Source organism: Diadema antillarum, unplaced genomic scaffold (genome assembly GCF_040938485.1).
Source record: "Diadema antillarum isolate AM-2024a unplaced genomic scaffold, OU_Dant_1.0 scf00000043, whole genome shotgun sequence".
Lineage (NCBI taxonomy): Eukaryota > Metazoa > Echinodermata > Echinoidea > Diadematoida > Diadematidae > Diadema > Diadema antillarum.
Genome location: NW_027270932.1, coordinates 825,402 through 843,850, shown reverse-complemented (window position 1 = coordinate 843,850; position 18,449 = coordinate 825,402). Strand labels below are relative to the sequence as shown.

At 38.5% G+C, this 18,449-nt stretch overlaps 1 protein-coding gene across 1 annotated transcript in view; it reads left to right on the top strand.

The window, feature by feature from the left end:
* Positions 1–4,971: 4,971 nt before the first annotated feature.
* The window catches only part of LOC139713187 (high affinity cGMP-specific 3',5'-cyclic phosphodiesterase 9A-like), a 267,383-nt gene continuing 253,905 nt past the window's right edge, over positions 4,972–18,449 (top strand). Inside the window, exon 1 of the mRNA XM_071624937.1 lies at positions 4,972–5,228. Within this exon, the coding sequence (XP_071481038.1) occupies positions 5,141–5,228 (88 nt within the window). The 5' untranslated portion in view covers positions 4,972–5,140. The remainder of the gene's footprint in view (positions 5,229–18,449) is intronic.

The following is an 18,449-nucleotide window of genomic DNA, read 5'->3' as shown; positions in this document are numbered from 1 at the left end:
CGGGTCAAAAATGACTTGGATTTTGGTCATGAAGACCCGGAATGGGGTCACCCTGACCCAATTCATGACTCTGAATGGGGTCATATCTGACCCCATTCCTTATCATTTCTGACGCGGAATGGGGTGTGACCCCAAAGGACCCTTTCCGGTTCAGTTCTGACCGGATGTTTTAAGAGTGTTCAAGGTACCTCGTTATGCCGATTAATGAGGTCAATGTGACGAAGCTTGATGTTATTTGAAAGTACGGCCAACTTTCGTATCTTTTTGTTTGTTTGCTTGTTTGTTTTTAAAGCATAGGAAGACTATCAAGAGCTGGTTGCGGTGATGCTCAGGATCGTTAAAAAACTACTAGTACCTCATTTCTGTCTTTTCAAACCTTGTTGAAAATGTATTCCTTTCTTAGCCTGTCATTGCTTTATAGCATGCAAAACATGGCAAATTCCTTTATTAAAAGTTTTCTGGTTTTTTAGTCTAATTGTTCTATAAATCTCATTTGTATGCGCGCGCGCGCCTGTGTGTGTGTAGGTAGTTTGCTAATTGGCTTGTTTGTTTACTTGTTTTTACTCGGCGAAGTCGTTGGATGATTCGTTAACTAATTGACCCATCCTGAGATTATAGAGGAACTTATGTGAATCCAAAGAAGAGAAACCAAACGAGGTTTAACAAAATAGCATGGGTTCTTTGGAGACACAGCGCATTATTTCCTAATTGGATGGATTTTTTTTTTTTTTTTTTTTTGGGGGGGGGGGGGGAGGGGCAGACATTTGAAATGCCTGTCGCAAAAAAAAAAAGAAAAAAAAGTCAAAGATACCATACCATGACGAGGAGGAGCTTGTTAACATTCTGTTTTTCATCAACTCGATTAGAGTCGGGAAACTGGAAAAGAACTTGAAAAGAACACCGATTCTCCGAACAGATTCTCTGCAATGCAAAGCGTCCACGCGGCTGTTCTCAGAATACATATTGCTATCGTAGAGGGCGCTTTTTATCCTGTTCTGCAACGTGCTACCGCTGACTGATCTCTAGGCATAATTATATACACTGAGAGCTGCGTAATACTATGCAGAACTCACCAGAAAAAGTGGTATAGGTAGGTACACTGCCATCTGAAAGTTATGGGGCCGTGGAACTGAGGTAGCTGGTGACCCCCCCCCCCCCCCATCTGCAAAACTTTCCTCTGTCCCTGCAAGCTGGAAGTAACCCCTACAGAGCGAACTTTTGATGCCTTTTCTCCCCTTCCGCGCTGTACATTAACTTCTGCTAGGAGTGATAACTACTCCTATAAACTCCTCTTCTTCTTCCTCCTCCTCCTCCTACTACTTCTACTCCCACTACTAACTACTGCTACTACTATACAACTCCTACCACTACTATACTACTAGTACTAAGCCACTAACTAGTACTACTTACGCTGCCACTGCTACAACAACGACAAAACTTACTGTTACCACATTACACCTCTTCTATTTCTTCTTTCCCTTGTGCATGAGCGTTTTTGTGACACGTGTTTGTGTGATTGAATGTGTGTGTGTGTGTGTGTGTGCTTGTGTTGCATCTGTCCTATGTAAATATGTTACTATTATACTTCTTGTTAATATGTTTAAAACTTTAGTATGTTTTGCTTTGTTTTATATGTTTATCCGGGACCCCTTTTTTACAAGCTCTGCTTCTTTTGGGGTCCCAAACCATTCATTATTCTTAATGCTGTATCCTTTTGTAAAATGTCAAATGTTTAATGAATTGGTTAAATAAACTTGAACTTGAACTTGAACTTTTTCATCCTCTTCCCCTATGTTTCCCCTTTTTAAATACATGTAAATACCACATTCACTATGTGAATAGCGTGCAAGAGTGATGTAAATAAAGTACCATTTTGAAAAGTCAAAAAAGAAAAGTCTTCTTCTTCTTCTTCTTCATCCTCTTCAATTGACCTAGCTGTTCTTTGATGTGCTGCGTTTGAGTAATTCCAATCTCAAGTTCATTGTATACAATGAACGATTATCTATTTCACTGGGAAGCGAGAAAAATTGATCAAAACAACAACAACAAACAAACAAACACATAAAAAACAAAAAAAAAATAATGTGCATTGTAGTTAAATGAGGATTCGAAAGATAGTAAGAAGTGATTGACATAAATATTGCCGAAGAGATGAAAAGTAGAGTGAGCCAAAGACAAATCGCCTAAGCAACGCTCTTCATAAAAAGAGCGGTTATTCTGTTGTTTTTTAAGCATCTTTAGTATACTAGCGCTGCGTTTTTCTTTCGACCCTCATCATCCATCATCGATGTTCACTTACCATTAAATATAAGAACACACACACACACACACACACACACGCGCGCGCGCACACACACACACACACACTCGCACAATAATAATTCATTTAATTACGTGCGTATATCGCAGCTAAGGACCTGTTTCATAAAGAGTTTCGATTGATCTCACGCTTGATTTATTGAGCGTAACTCAAGTGAATCGAGCGTAAGATCAATACTGAAGTCTGCTTCATAAAGATGTTCATGCTTGATTTAAAGCACAGGTTTAAGAGCAGATCGAGCGTAACTTTTTGTTTTAATTGCATCAATCTTATGATCAATATCATATAGGGCCTATGGTTTATATGAAACGGGCCCCCAATCTGATGATCTGCATTAGGCCGGACCCTGGCCTACAAAGACACGCTGTCTATTTTATGGCTTCCGTCCACAAATTACATAAAACAAGATTTTTATGAGTTCACCTCCAAGTTACAAGTGGCTAAGTGTTGTTTACGAGCAAGGGAAGTAAGTCTCATGACATTACATTAACCATTTTGTTCGTTTACGTATAAGGAATGGGCTGTATGGAACAAAATGAGAAGGGAATCGTCCACTCTTCAAAATACATGTACAAAGTCATGGATTTTTTCTCCCATGGAATGTTTCCTCTATAATGTACCTGAATGGCTCTTGATATTTCCTTTCTACAGCAGAGGTTCCCGATCCCTTCCTCCCTTGAAGAGTGTTTGCCAAATTTGAATACCAAAAGTGAATTTGAATAGTAAGGACATACAAAAAAAAAAATACACACACACACACAAACGAACAGACAGACAGACAGACAGACAGACAGACAGACAGACAAACAAACAAACAAACGAAACAACAACAGACGGACTGGGAAAGAGTTGTTTGTGCTCTTGGTTAGACGAATTCGTTATAGTAAACAAAATACGCCATAGCCGCAGAGTTGAAACGCGCTATTTCGAGTCTCTCTCAAAGTTATGGATTCCGAGGTGACAAGTATATAACTTTTCTGAGGGACATATTTTACTATACCCGAAGAAGAAGTGAAATTTCTGTCATCGATGAATCCATAATTTTAATACAGAGACTCGTAATACTAGTAATTCATTGTTTTACAAGCACATCCTTTGAAATTAAGTCATGTTCACTTCCAAGAAACTTACCTTGTTAGCAATTAATGTTTATGTATATCCATCCATAATGTATGGTACCATCAATGTATATGGTATATGTGTATGTATCTGCATGAGCAATGATATAATGCAGGAACCAATAAAATCAAACCAATAAAATCAAATCAAATCAAAATGTTCCTTTTGTTTTTTTATTTTTGTTAGGGCCTATTTGTTTATTTTGTTGTTTGTTTGTTTGTTCTTTAAAATATTGTTGCACAGATAATCGTGCAGTGTCATAATGTCGGGTGCATGCAGCAAATTGTTTTAGGCGGATTCCAATGGCACTTTCACACGCTGTCGATGACTATACCATGAATATGACGTCACGGGCATCTTGTCTTCAACATTAATAGCAATGTTATGCTTGGTCACATGATGCTATGTAGACCAATCGCCGAACAGGATTCCATTATTGCATGATACTATAATATATTAATCATAAACCCATGTTTTGCGCGAACTGATATTATACCATGTTGTAGACAGGCTTGGAATTGAAAAAAAAAATGATTGATCACAACATAGAATTTTGACGTCTGATTGGAGGGCTGTCGTTTATTCTATTATATTCCTGATTATACTGAATGTGAAATCGCATTTGTTTTGTGTATTATTTATAGTAATCAAAATTGTATTCACGCTGTAGTATTTGTTCTATGAGGAAGATATTCAATGACTGCTATCGCCTCGCATGACTTCCCCTGGCGTTCGAGAAATGCTTCACTGCGTTTTCCTATTTTGATTTGCGGCTATCACAGAGTTTTCATGTCCGTTGCGTCATGTTAAGCCAGATTTTACGGAATTCATAGTCAATTATCATAATTATGTAGGCCTATTGTTATGTATGTATATATTTATATGTATATATATATATATATATATATATATATATATATATAAATAAATACATACATACATATATATATATATATATATATATATATATATATATATATAATATGATACATATATCAATGGGACATGGTACACAAAATTGGCAATACATTACTCAAATCAATGAATATAAATGTAATTCTATCTGTGGTTGGTTTTATACTTCAATCTGTCTCAGCGATCTATCTATACTATATCTGTTCGTCTGTCAGGCTATTTCATTTCTTTTCGGGTGACAAACAATAGAGCAACAAAAACAACTCCATGCAAAAATTCATTAATTTTAATGATCGAAAGTTGAATGAATTTAGAACAAAGTGAAAGCAACCAACCCTTGCTACGAAGGGCCTAGTGTTCGCTTTGAATAATTAGCCTACCACATCACAGTGAGAAACTTTCAATGTTTGTACGAAAGTCCAACGTAAAATAGATTTTAGGAACGCTGTCGGAACACTCTATCGAATCGTTCCACAACAAACCGCAAATTAGCAGACTTTAATACCACACCCCTACTACGCTAATGGACGAATCTGACCCATATGTTTTGCATCTGCGGTACTACCAAGCAAGTACTACTATCAACAGAAGAGCTTGGGCTGCGAGTGTATAGGAATATAGTATTCGGTGTGTGGGGCTCTACGCTACAGGTGATGAAGTAATATCTTGGATTTTGCCAAAGAAAAGTATCAGACGTTACTTTTCAATTCGATTTCTGCGACTTATTTGTGGATTTTTAAGTGGAGATTCGTGGACAAGGATAACCCTTGGCCTTAGAGGGCCATCATGACCACTAAGGTGATTTACTTTGTCGTCGGGGGGAAGGAGGAACAGGCGGAGTTTCGATCGGATTTTCCAGCGGATGACGTTAAAGGTAAGAGCACCCGCATTCTGCCGAGTTTCCACCGGTATCCATGCCGCCAGGCCCCCGTGACTTGGTGTAGTTGATTCGCTGCGATTTGGTTGTGTTGAGACTCAGTTTCAGCGAGTTCCGCCCATCACCCGCGAGAATATTCGCCTTTTAGCCATATATATGCCTCTTATTTCTTGTCTTCTAAAGGATTATCGTAGGCGAGATTCTGGTCTTAACATGGTCTTTCTGACAAAAAGATCGTATTCTGGTAGAGAAGTAATTTCAGTTGAAATCACATCCAAGTGCGGTCACTGCACACTGGGATAGATCGAGCGATTCAGGAACTGAACAGACGGATATTTAACTTTATATATATATATTTCTTTTTTTTTCCGTAGCCACTCTTGGAAGTTCTTACTGGCATTTCTGCCACATATCACCTCCACAGACTAGGCAAAAAATGCTTTTGTTACAAGCGATGATATGCTACAAATGTGGAATTCAGGCTAGTTTTGTGGCTATTAAAATAACGAATGGTTGCAAAACTTTTACCATGTCCTTGTTTACTAATACTAGTAATATTAGTATTAAAGTTCAGTTTTGCTGAAGGCTAGTATCTAGCCCGAGAACTGTTCCCCAGATGTTAACAGGATGAATTTGATCAGTAAAAATGAGTGACCATCTACTGACAACAGTACGACAATACTCTTATCAGAGGGATGTACTCATCGGAAGAAGAAGAAGAAGAACATATTTCGTTCCATGGAGGTTCTTATTTGCTTCACTCTTTTTTAAGACACTGTTTTTCATCAAATAGTGATTTATAAGTATTCATTGGAATAGATAGAATGTTTAAGTATATTTTGAATAGAATTTTAACTTTTAGTTCAACTTTGATTTCAATTGCTGAAACTTTCAACTGTGCATCTTCATCATATAACATGGGTTTTAATTCAGATGACTTATTGATAACTCAAATGTTTGTGCATATCATGCAGCATGAAACTAGCGCAAGAATAAAAGCACACCTGTTGATATTTTTGATTGTAATTTTATAGCGTGATTCAGCGGAATTAAAAAGTTTAAGTTCATTTTACGCGACGGAAAAAAAAATATTCACGCAAAAATTCTCATTTTCACAGTATTTGCTACACTTGTAGTCAGAATTGTTATGGCGGGTATATACAATGTAGGGCGTAGATGGCAAAGATTTGTATAGTAATCTATCAGCTGCTTGTAGACTGGAGCTACATTATTCCAGTTTATATGCTAGGAATAGAAAGTGTAAGTAAGGCACAAGGTTACATACACAGGAAGGGAAGCCATGACACAAACATATATGGAGGTACATATATTTGTGCTATGTACTATAGAAAAATCTTAGTCAAGAGGTCAAAATGGAAGGAAAGTTCTGGCAGAATGATTGTCAGTGCATGACATGATTGGTGGCATCTTATTGGTCAGTGAAGGAATCCATCTTTGTCACATGACTACCTACACAATGTTTACTGATGCTTTAATGTCGTTTACAAAATGCATGCATGATGCGCAAAATGGCATTCCAATAGACCCTTTGCAAGAAGGTTTTCTGGCTTGTCAATTTGTATTGTGTGTGAAATGCCTGTAAGACCCCGTTTACAGTGCGAGGCTCGGCCGCGGCTTGGCCACGGCCGAGCCCGCCTTCATTTCAGTGTACACATGCAAAAGGCCAAATATGGGGCCAAAATTGGCCGGGCATTTGGCCACGCTCTGGAGGTGGTCTCGGCCGCTGCCGAGCCGCGGCCGAGCCCGGCCTTTTCTCAGTGTAAACGCAAACTGGGCCAAATGCGCGGCCAATTTTAGTCTGGCTTCCAAACCTTCTGCCCATACTATTTCGTTATTCAGGATATTAACCCCCTCAACGTCGAAAACTAGTATAGTTTAAGTTGGTTTTGTCCTGCAAATGATTTTTCCTTCTGCAAAGGCCTTTGCCCGAACGGCGACTTTGTCGCCACGGAATCCAGTTGGCGAAGGGTCTGAAAACCAGACTATACCAAATTGCGCTTGTTTACAAGCAGAGCGCCACTACGACAAAATATTGAAAGGTTTGAATTGAAAGCGCGGCCGAGCCCGGCAGTGTAAACGGACAAAATTGCGGGGCTCGGCCCCGCAATTGAGGCTGGGCTCGGCTGGGGCTCGGCCGCGGCTCGGCCCAGCCCCGCACTGTAAACGGGGTCTAAGACCAGCTTTCTCATACAGGATGTGGTAACATGAGGATGGTTTGCCATGAGTACCATGGTGAAATTGGGATTAAATCCCTAAGAAATCTCCATTAAAAGAGCATCTTTTAATTCATCCTGGTCTGCTGCTAATAAATGGTAATTTAAAAAGATTTGCTATGAGTAAATACAATTTAATCACTGTCAAAGGTTTGAAACAGACAGCTGTATTTGCTGTCGAGACAAATACTTTGTGTGTGTGTGTGTGTGTGTGTGTGTGATGTAAGTTTTCATAGTTCGGTTTTGCTGTTGACCAAAGTTAAAAATATGTATTTACAGTGTATAATGCTTGTATGCTGTTGGTTTCAATAGATGATATTCAGTATTTGAGCATACATGGTTTCAGTCACAGTCTGTCTACAGTGGCACTGTAGATGTTATAAAAAGCCTGCTCTTGCATTTCATATGGCTTCTTGCTTTCGAGCCTTCGAGGTAAAGAAATATCTTGATGCATGAAATAATGTGTTTTTGTGAAAGGTGTACATTGGACCAAGTTGTATCAGGGAGGTGAGACTCACTTCCCTGGTTGTATCCTCTGCCTCATGGAATAGCCATGCATCTCGGCTGTGAAAACAGCCCTGTGAAAAATGACAGTGTATCTAGGTAGAGTAAACAAAAAATATTACAAGAACATGCATGACCAAATGAACAGTGTATTCAATGTAACCCTTTCACACCCAAGGGGTGTGATTTTATTGTACGGTGCAGTGATCAGATTTTGAGACAGGAGTCCAGAGATAATTAACATACCATTTCACATTTTCCTTGACATCTAAATAGCTAATTTTTGCTAAAGTAGTGATACAGTTCAGAAAAAGTGAATGCAAAGATGTATTCAGTGTCCTGACATACAATAGGTTTAGTCTCATTGTTATAACTCATCAGTTAGATATCATGCCTACATTTGTTGCCAAAATTGTCCTATGGGGGTAGTTGTTATTATGTAGTTGTCTGGAAGAATGAGTCTTGGGGCAGCTAGCTATCCAGGGTTACTTGTAGCATAGCCAAAGAGGAAACATGCTTGTTTGATAAAACTTCCCTTTGGTATTTATGCAGGATTTCCTGATCACATGTTTTTTTCTTTTTTTTCTCTCTCTTCTTTTCTCCTGATAAAGACCCTCTATCTTTTACATATCAAATCAGTTATAAAATCTTTACAGTACTAAAGGAATCACTCAAAGTCAAATGGAAGCTTGTTTTTAATAATATACTAGATGATGATATGATTTAACTTCAGAGGAAAATTAGTACTGATTTTAGTTTGTCTATATACCTGAAAGATTGAGGAGCATGCGTACATACATTGTAGTCAGCCTCCAAAAGTTACAGTGTGTTCAAGGTGATGAGCTAGGTAATGTAATGTTCATTATTTATTCAAGTGCACCCAGTGCTCAATACTAGAGCTTTCACATTTCTGCAGAGCTCAACGCCTTGTTGCTGAGAGCAACGGCGGGATGGCTGTGTGGTGCCAGCGTTCGAGTATCTCCGAATGCATTAGCAGGTGCCGGAGGAGTACGTCGTGTCGGCGTTTTGGACGTGTTTGCGTCCTGCTCGCTCCGTGAATTCATAATCAAGAAAGGGATCAGGGGCTGCCTTTTTTTCGCGGCCGGCGCGAGGGGGGTGCTCGAGTGCAGCGTTTGCTCCACAAGTTGAGAAACGTGCAAAGCTCCTTGGTTAAGAAAATATTCCCTCTCTCTCTCTCTCTTGCTCTCACTCTGCGGCTGACATTGCTCCATCGTATTCTGCCTGTCATCCCCGTGCCATCATTCCCTACCGAAGGGTGCTCATCTGATCAATGCTATGCATGCATTGAAGTGAATTTCCTCGAATTCTGTGCTGCGGCAAAAAAAGAAAGAGAAAAAAAAAGAAGTAAAGCTGTGCAGAATGAGGAGACAAAGATGAAGATAATATGTCAGGTTTCTCTCGAAGGAGACCGATATTAATGTAATCATAAATGAATCAGTTATAATAGCTTGATGATACTGTACTGTATTAGTGATATATTTCAGGCTGCATAATAGGGATAACAATACTGATGAAAATGCCAGCGATGACAGAGTAAAACTAATAATGGTGATCATGACCATGCTATTGATTTATAACACAAAGTAGTAATGGAGAGTCATATTTAATAGTACAAGTACATGTCATACTCGTGATGATGAGGATGATGACTTCTATTTTGTATAGCATATACTATTATTGATAGCACATGGAAAAATTATTGCGATGACTTCCGCTTCCAATACTGCTCTTGTCTTGATCATCGAAGAAAATTTATTACTTTGCAATAGTAGTAATAAATCACAGTTTCCTCATTTACATCGTACACTGTACATATGTAACTGTTCACCATGATGGATTGTCTTATAATGAAAGTACATTTTAGCCCAGTGCTTGACATCGGGTATAATCTTTAACGAGTGTGTTACTGGCACATTGTCACATGTACAGATTTTTAATAGTTATTTGTGCCAGGATGAGCGTTGTACCTTGCTGAAAAAAAAAATTATATGATGCATTTTATTGACAAACTATGCTATGAAAGGGAGGCACAGGGGAGGGAATATGAGATAGAGGGAGAGAAAGAGAGAGAGAGAGAGAGAGATGCTGTGGGAGACTGAGAGTAGTTTTAATTGCAGTTTTAAAGTGGAAGTCTCCTCAAACAGGGAATTGATATCTAATGCAGAAAGATGAGAAAAAATAGACTGTCCATTTTATAGTTCTTATTTTTTTTTAAAGAAAAACTAGCTCATTTTATAGTTGTTGGTTTTTTCGTGAATTTTGGTCAATTTGATGCATCTTTAAAAAAAAACTGTTGAGGACGAACTGATTTTGCTACAACACACATTTCCCATAGACACCTGCCCGAGTATACTCGGGACTCGTCCTCAATGGGTTAAAGGGGGGGGGGGGTGGGTGGAGGGGCAAGAAGTGCATATTCCCCATATTAACCAATACTGACAGAGATGTAATTTCTATGCCTTCTGGAGGTGGTACACTAACTTTATACACTTTTTGTATTCTCTCATTTTCCTCAGAAGGGAATGTTTGTATACAGTACAGTGTCTAATTTTGTGATAGTGTAAAAGTGGATATTTAAGCGTGACTAATTTTTCACGCTCGGCGGAGTTAGAAGAGTTTCACGTGTTTTTGATTCCGCGTAATCAAGACACCAACTACTGGAACATAGTGGCAAGCAAAAATACTTAATATTCGCATGCTTTTATTTTCACGCTAGAGTCTGGTTGCGCAAAATGTGCGAAAATTTCCACTTTTACAGTACTGATTGAAATGTATGACGCTAATTTGACTGCAGATACAAATTGTGGTAGAATTTCCATCCAGAGGGAGGAAGCAGTCATTATGTGGAGAATGGACAGAATTCATACAGCATGATACATTTTGTAACTTTTATTTGCATTGTTAGACTTTCCTTCAAACATTTACTGAGTTTTTCACTTTGAATCTTGATTAATTTGCTAGAAATTCTTCCTTTAACCGCAGTGTTCCTCGTGTGTACGTGCAAAATGTAAAATAACACATCAAAAGTGTTGGGGTCTCTGGTTTAATGTGAGAGCATTTTATCTTTTATTGAGAGTTAAGATGAAAACCAGAGTATTCCTTGTGGGAATTTCCCTATCTTTAATGTACACAATGTATCCCATAAAGACAAATTAAAACCCATCACTCGATCTGAATGTGTTATGTTATTGAGATATATGTTTCGACTTTGATTTTGATGCTTGTCCTTTTTTTGTTTTTGTTTTTTGTTTTTTTTTGGGGGGGGAGGGGGGGAAGACAGGAAGTAGTAAAACATCGAAATCAAAAGTATCAGCAGTGCTCAGCATATTAAATAAAGGCAAAAAGTGAAGAGGTGGTTATTGTTAGAGTGCATGCACTGTATGTGAAAAAAGGCACTCTATCTACAAAGTGTATTTCTTGAGCATCACTCAGATTCGCAGTCAATCTTCCACACCCACGAGTTCATTGGGTGCCTACATGTACATCCGGCTTTCAGCGACTTGTTGCATCTCGCATCCTGTCTCTTTCTGGTGCACCGGCATCGCTCTTTTTGTGTGATGCAGCGATGCGTGCGTCGTCACGACGATGGGAGGCAGGAAGTGTTCACCTGGGAGGATGGCACACCTCGCCTCTCCTCTCTCCTCTCCATCCTTTGCCGTGCCTTTGCCTGTTGGAGCGCGGCGCGATGGAGCTCCATCACTTTCGCAAGTTTTCTGCTCCCGCGGTGATGAAAATCCCTTCGCTGTCATCAAGTCCATCTGAGTGTTCGCTGTGAAATTTGCTGAGAGATGTAAGAGCACAGTCTTGCAATCACACTTGCTGCATAACAAAAAAGAAAGAAAGAAAAAAAAAAGAAAAACTATAGCCATCATCCTTCAATGGTATGTAACAAGAGGTAGGAATACCACACTGTAGTATGAATTGTTCAACCATCAATACAATCCATGTTAGGGTTGGAAAGAACAGTAACTTTCTTTCTGATAGGTGTCCATGCTATCCAAATAAAAACCCCACTAAAAGACTGATAACTTTCTCTATGTGCACACTGTTTTGCAGCATCTTTTCATGAGAAAATCACGTATTTTCCACATTTCATAAATCATACAACCTTCTTTCAAGAGCTTAGAATAGCGTAATGTAGGCAATGCCATGCTGTAAAGCTTGATGGGACATACAGTGCTTGCTGAACCACATTCTCTCCTACCCCTTCTACGGTGTACCTTCCACTTTACGATGAAATGGTTACTGGTTGTTTTTTTCTCACCTTGCAATCATGGCAGTGAGAATTTCACATAGAGGTGGAGCAGTGGTAATCCTATGCCGAGAGAGAAAAAAATTGTTAGGCGTACAATACCCTGTCATGGTTGGCAACATGTGTATTCCAGGGCTGTCCAATCCGTACGGTCCACGGCTGTGTTTTTTTTCCCGCCTTCGGTTGAGCGTCACCCTTGGTGCGTGGTAAGCCAATCCATTCAATATTTCACGATTTGATAAAAATCAATTTACGTCACGCCGTCAGAAGAAGAGAGAGAGAGAGAGAGAAAAAAAAAAAGTGTCACATGACACCGCCTTCGGACACCGCGACGAGTCCTCCTACGTTTTAACGACATGCAGGTGCTCATACGTGAATACATGATAAGAATTTGCGTTCATCGCTCCACCTCTCTCTCTTTCTCTGTCATAACTCCCTATCTCTTCAGTCTGTTTTCATTCCTGCGGCCTTTGTGCTTAATTGGGCAGGTATGATTACATGGGAAAAAAAAAAATGAAGTAATAGCTGGCCTAGTTAGAACATAATGTAGGCCAGAGACTTTACTCACACACGCACACATACACACACGCATACAGATGACACACTCACAATCACCACATAATGTCGTTTAAGGGTTCGTCACGGATCATAATTGCATATTGCAACTTGGCACAATGCGATTCAAAACTAGCTTTTGCTTCAATAAACAAGGAGACATTTCAAGTACATCCTGTTCTTTTGTCTGTAGAGTAGAAATGATTATACATTGCAGGTGGATATAATGATTCCAGGGTATTCATCTTTTGATTTAAACATCAAGCAATTATTACACTGTCATTGACCTTTTTAAAAAAGACGTTTTGAACATGAATGGAAAGTTGATGCCTGCATCCTCTGTGAGTGCATTACAATGTGTCTTGAAGTACACTTCTGATCAACTTCCCTACCCCACTTACAGTGTACTTGATGCTAATGATGAAAGGAACATGAAGGGATTCTCCCATGTCATCTGGTAGTGGTATTATAGTGCTGTATTCTCTCATCAAGTCTGTGATATGATAAATTATGTGTTGCAAAGAAATTACTATCATTCAGTTATTAAATTGGCACTCTGAATTTTACTGCTGAAATGTTTTTGTATTGAAAACATATATTGGATGACACGAGATAAAGTCAAAATATCTGCTCAAAATCAGAAAACAAACAAACAAACACAGTCTGCAATTTTAGACAGAAATGTTTATGTAAATTCTCCAAAATGTGTTGCCAGTTTAAAGATCAGTTATGAATTTAGCAGCTGAGATGCTTGTGATAGTCCAGTAATTCTAAAGGTACCCATACTTTTATCACATACAGTGTAAGTTGGAATAAATAATGATATCATTGTCTCATAATGCTCTCATTTGTATAGTGCACAATTATGTTTGAAAATCATATTTTTGGCCAGTAATTGAGGAACTGCAACCTCTTGAAACAACTCCTGAAAGTACATTGTAATTCTACTGGGTGCAATAAGACCAGCTGATGAGAAGTTTACATACATTATACTTTCATTATTCATATCAGTTCATATCAAACATTTGAAGAAAATTTTGTAGTGAAGATTTGTGTACAATTCAGTGGAAGATTCACGAGGTGAGAACTTCATCACCTTGCATAAATCGGGTGTGTCTAGTTTGGAGTGTTGTCATTGATTCATGAAAACAGGGGAAGCTTCACTATTCCCTAAATTTTCTTTTCAAACTTTGCTCATATTTTGCTAATTTTCTCTATCATGCTGACAGCCTATAGTCATTTACTCCCCAAGCCAACTTGTGGAATCGCACTCAAAGTACATTGTGTACCAATGTACAGTACATCATGGTAGATGCATGAGTGTGTATCCAAAGTATGCAGCCGTGTGAATGTGCATATAATACAGTGCACACATACTGCACATGACAAAGTGTGAAGATTTGGCTGTTTTTGTTCTTTTAGTCTGCAAGGAAGGATGTTGCCACTTGATTTTGTTGTTGTTATTGTGTCTATGTGGATGTGTTTATGTATGTTTTCTGTACTCATGCTTCCGTCTGTTTTGACCTCCACAGTAATGCTCCAAAGTACATGATCAATGGTCTGGACTTGTGACCTGCGTGTATTCCACTGTTGTTAGCAGCTTCTATATGAGTGATGTGATGTTCAACTTGTACAATGTAATGTTAGCCTACAAATACATACATTGTATTACGCAGTGAAGATATGGGCAAGTCTGTAATCATGGAATGACCAACCCCAACCCCCCCACCACTTTACCACTTTACCACAAACCCGTAATTGTTTGTTTTACTTTCATTATATAAAAATGCCCCCAAGCAAAACAAAACAAAGCAAAACAAAACAAACAAACCACCAAATAAACAAACAAACAAACAAACAGATAAAAAAGAAGAAAGAAAAATTAACAAACAAAAATTGTTCCATTAAATTGAAACTTACAAATACAACTGTAAGTGATAAGAATCAAAGTCACAAGTTCAGTATCTTTATCATCTGTTTGAAGGATTTTGCCCAATCTCTGCTCATCAAGGATTTTATAAACAATTATCATGTTGCCTGTGCAAGCAAACATTCCATGCTGAATATATCTATTGGTAGTAATTTTTTTCTAAGTTTTTTAGATTTCAGTTTTTTTTTAAAATGTCCTACTGTATGTAGTTTGCAGAATCCCTTCACTGTCAACTCAAAAACTTTTCTGAGCAGTGTCTCTTTTCTTCTATAGAGAGATGTATATTTTTCCAGCTCAATCAAGACTTTCGCACTTTGTCCCATTTTAATTCCAATTTGCAGCTGCAGAATATTGAAATCATAAAGTTGTATACTGGTATTTTATATATATATATATATATATATATATATATATATATATATATATATATTTCTTTTTTTTTGGGGGGGGGGGAGGGAGGGATAAGAGATGGAATATAGAGTCTAAATTATCCATAATTCTCACTTCAAAGTCTCCTGTTATATATTTGATGAATACATATATTGTAATTGTACACGTAAGTGGTATTTTACATTGAATATTTCACTTAGCTTGTTTCAGGCAGGGACAGCCGACTTCAAGAGTTCTGATCTGTTGTAGGTTAAGCAACCTTTTGAGTGCGGGGCAGACAGTCTTAATGGTGGCACATACCATTGCACATTGCAAAGTTTGCCTGCTATAATACATCAAAGTTGTTCTATTTGTGGCGAAGGCATGTGTGCAATGGTACAGCTGTTATTCCTTCCCCGCGATGCTCTGTTCAGGGTGCGAAAAAAGAATCCACGAAGCGTCGCCCCTCAGTACTACGTGTTTTTTTCTTTTACATACATACATACACACACATATACATGCACACAGACACTTATGCCATTTCTGAGATGTGGAGAGTATCCGAGTATCGATGTATTTTGTATGACATGCCTAATGCCTGTCTTCGCATCGCATCGCAGGCGCAGAATTATATGTGTCTAGCGTGTTTCATGTCTGTATCCAAAGAGCTTGGCAATCTGTAATTTGGAGTGTGGCCTTCATGCCAGAATTTTGTCGTTCTGTCTGTCTGTCACTCTAGTCCACCTTGTAGCCTACATATGTCCGTAGAGCTGAAATTATACATTTAGTGTGCGATGAAATCACTGAGTGTTCTGCAGAGTTGCAATGAAAGGCACTAAACACTACATAAATGTTTATTCTTGTTTTTGAAAAGAAAATCATCAGTTGAAATGTGAATTTGACCTCCTTTTGTGTAATTTTTTTAAAGATTAAACAGAGTCAATCTTAAATGAAAGCGTTTCGTTTGTACAGATGGTAGACAAAATGAAGAAAATTCATACCTGAAAGTCAATCTTGTTTCTAAGCATTCAATGGCATCTGTGAAAGTGCTTGTTTTGGGCAAAATTGATTAACCATGGACTTTCGTCATGATTTTGACTTTCATCAATGCAATAGAGTGTCCAGACATACAGTGCAACATTACTGTAGTGTCGTGTGCATTTGTAGCCAGTCCAGGATATCACTGCCCTGAACCGCTAGACATAAAGTATGAACGTGTTTGCATCTAATGTGGGTTGCAGGAAGATATAGAGAGGCACATTTCTGCGATTGCCCCCCAAACGACATGAGTGTGCATGTATGAAATATGATTGCATGCTCTTGTGGCTGCTCGGTTTAGCGGGGAGGTAGGGGGAGGGGGAGGGTAGGGGTATAGGGGCATATCAGGTGCAGTATCGGATTTTTAGTGAGTGGATGGGATTTGAGGGAGAGGGGGTATGGAGGACTAGGGTGTAGAAGCGAAAAAATGGAAATATCTCCAAATCCACTTGCATGCTTGTTTCCTGTGTGCACTTTATGCATGTAGGCAACCTACTTCATACCATTTGCAGTCGGGAAAAGTACTCTTTCAGTGTTAACAGGAAAAATAACAGAGCATTGAATGAGAGATCTATGCTAAGATTACAGTGTACATTCACCCATCTCCCAGTCAGCTATCTATTCCTCCATCTCGCCTGTGTAATGCTATACATTATTTCAGAGATATCTCTCTCTATCTGTTCAACAATCTACTGTATGTACCAAGCTACCAATATACAACATACATCCCATCCGTCTCTCTCTGTCTCTCCTTCTCCATCCCCATTTATCTTAAAGTGACTGCCACCACTAAAATATTTGTTCATAACAAAATCATACACAGCACCAGTCACCTGAAATGTCATCGAATTGATTTTATACTACATTTTTTTTTGAAAGAGAGAATGAAACCCAAATATGGACTGAGTACCAGTATTTAAAATGTGGCAATGCCAGTAGAATACATCTGTGAAGGTTGAGAAGATCAGACAACCCATTCAGAAGTTAATGATAGTCTAAAGTTTTGATGCCACCATAGCTACCAGAGAAGACTTGAACACTTGTGGCATCATAATATGGAAAACAATGTGAAGAAAATATACAGAATGTTCAACATATTTTCACTTTTCTGGTGTAATGGAAGAGTGCTTTACTTTAATACCTCCTTCAGAAAGGGGAATAATATTGCCCTTACATACTGAACATAAAGTGTATACTGTATATCAGCGACAAGTTGAGGGAATGTGTACTTTTCATAGAAAATGAAATTTTATGGAATTATATTGTTTATAATCAATGTTATCGTCGTACACTGATGTCACAAACTGATTGTAGTCTTCTCATCCAGCGAAGGTAGCAGCAGAACTGTATAAAATCTGTAACATTTGAACATTGGATTGTCAAATTTTCTCCAGTTCACTGATGTGTTCTACTGATGTTGCCACATTGACTCAATCTACAGATTGTGATATTTGGGTTTCATTCCCCCTAAAGCAGCTGTATTAATAGCATTGATTTAAACCTGGGACTTGCTTACATTGTTTTTAAAGGTATGCAACATATTGTGGAACTGTTCCGTCATTGCATTGGGGGAATGGGGGACCATGGCAAGACTGTTATCCCCAAATGTTATTTTCAGGTGATACAGAATGGAGTGACCGGTCAAAATTGATGGTCAATTGATTGTCAGGTGGCTGTCATCATCTAGTTAATAGACATTCAAAACACATCTGTATTGATGTTTACGTCCACTAAGAAAATGGACAGAAAATATGGACTTTGTGCCTTGTGAAGTTTTGCATGATATATTTTTTCTTCAAAGGGTTTTTTTTTTTTCTGTGACATACATGTTGTTTCATTGCCGACTGCTTTGAGTGCATGTGACAGCGGTTGCATCCACTATAAACTGCATCGGCTGAGTTCAAGGAACTAGTCCCCGAAACACACACGGTTCAAGGGTGACGCGTGGTATCAAAAAGGGATAAGGATTTGAGGAATGATTGGTATGTGGTGTCTGTCGGAATACTTGTCTTGTTGTAGAACGCCAGGCTACATGTATGTATGCTGTGCACTGATTATATTTCTTTTTCTCTTAGCCATTCTTTTTTTTTGTTCTCTTCCTCGAGTCTACCCTTACAAAACCTAATCCTGATAATGCACTTTCTGAGTGTTTTTATGTTTTTTTATTTGTTGACCTATTTGCCCTGACATTGTACATGTAGGTAGTTCAAAAGGAATAAATCTTCTCTTACAACCACTCAGGGAGACATTAACTCTTGGAGTTTTCTGTTATGTTTATGTTCTATGGAACGCACTTTATTCAGTGGTAGATATAT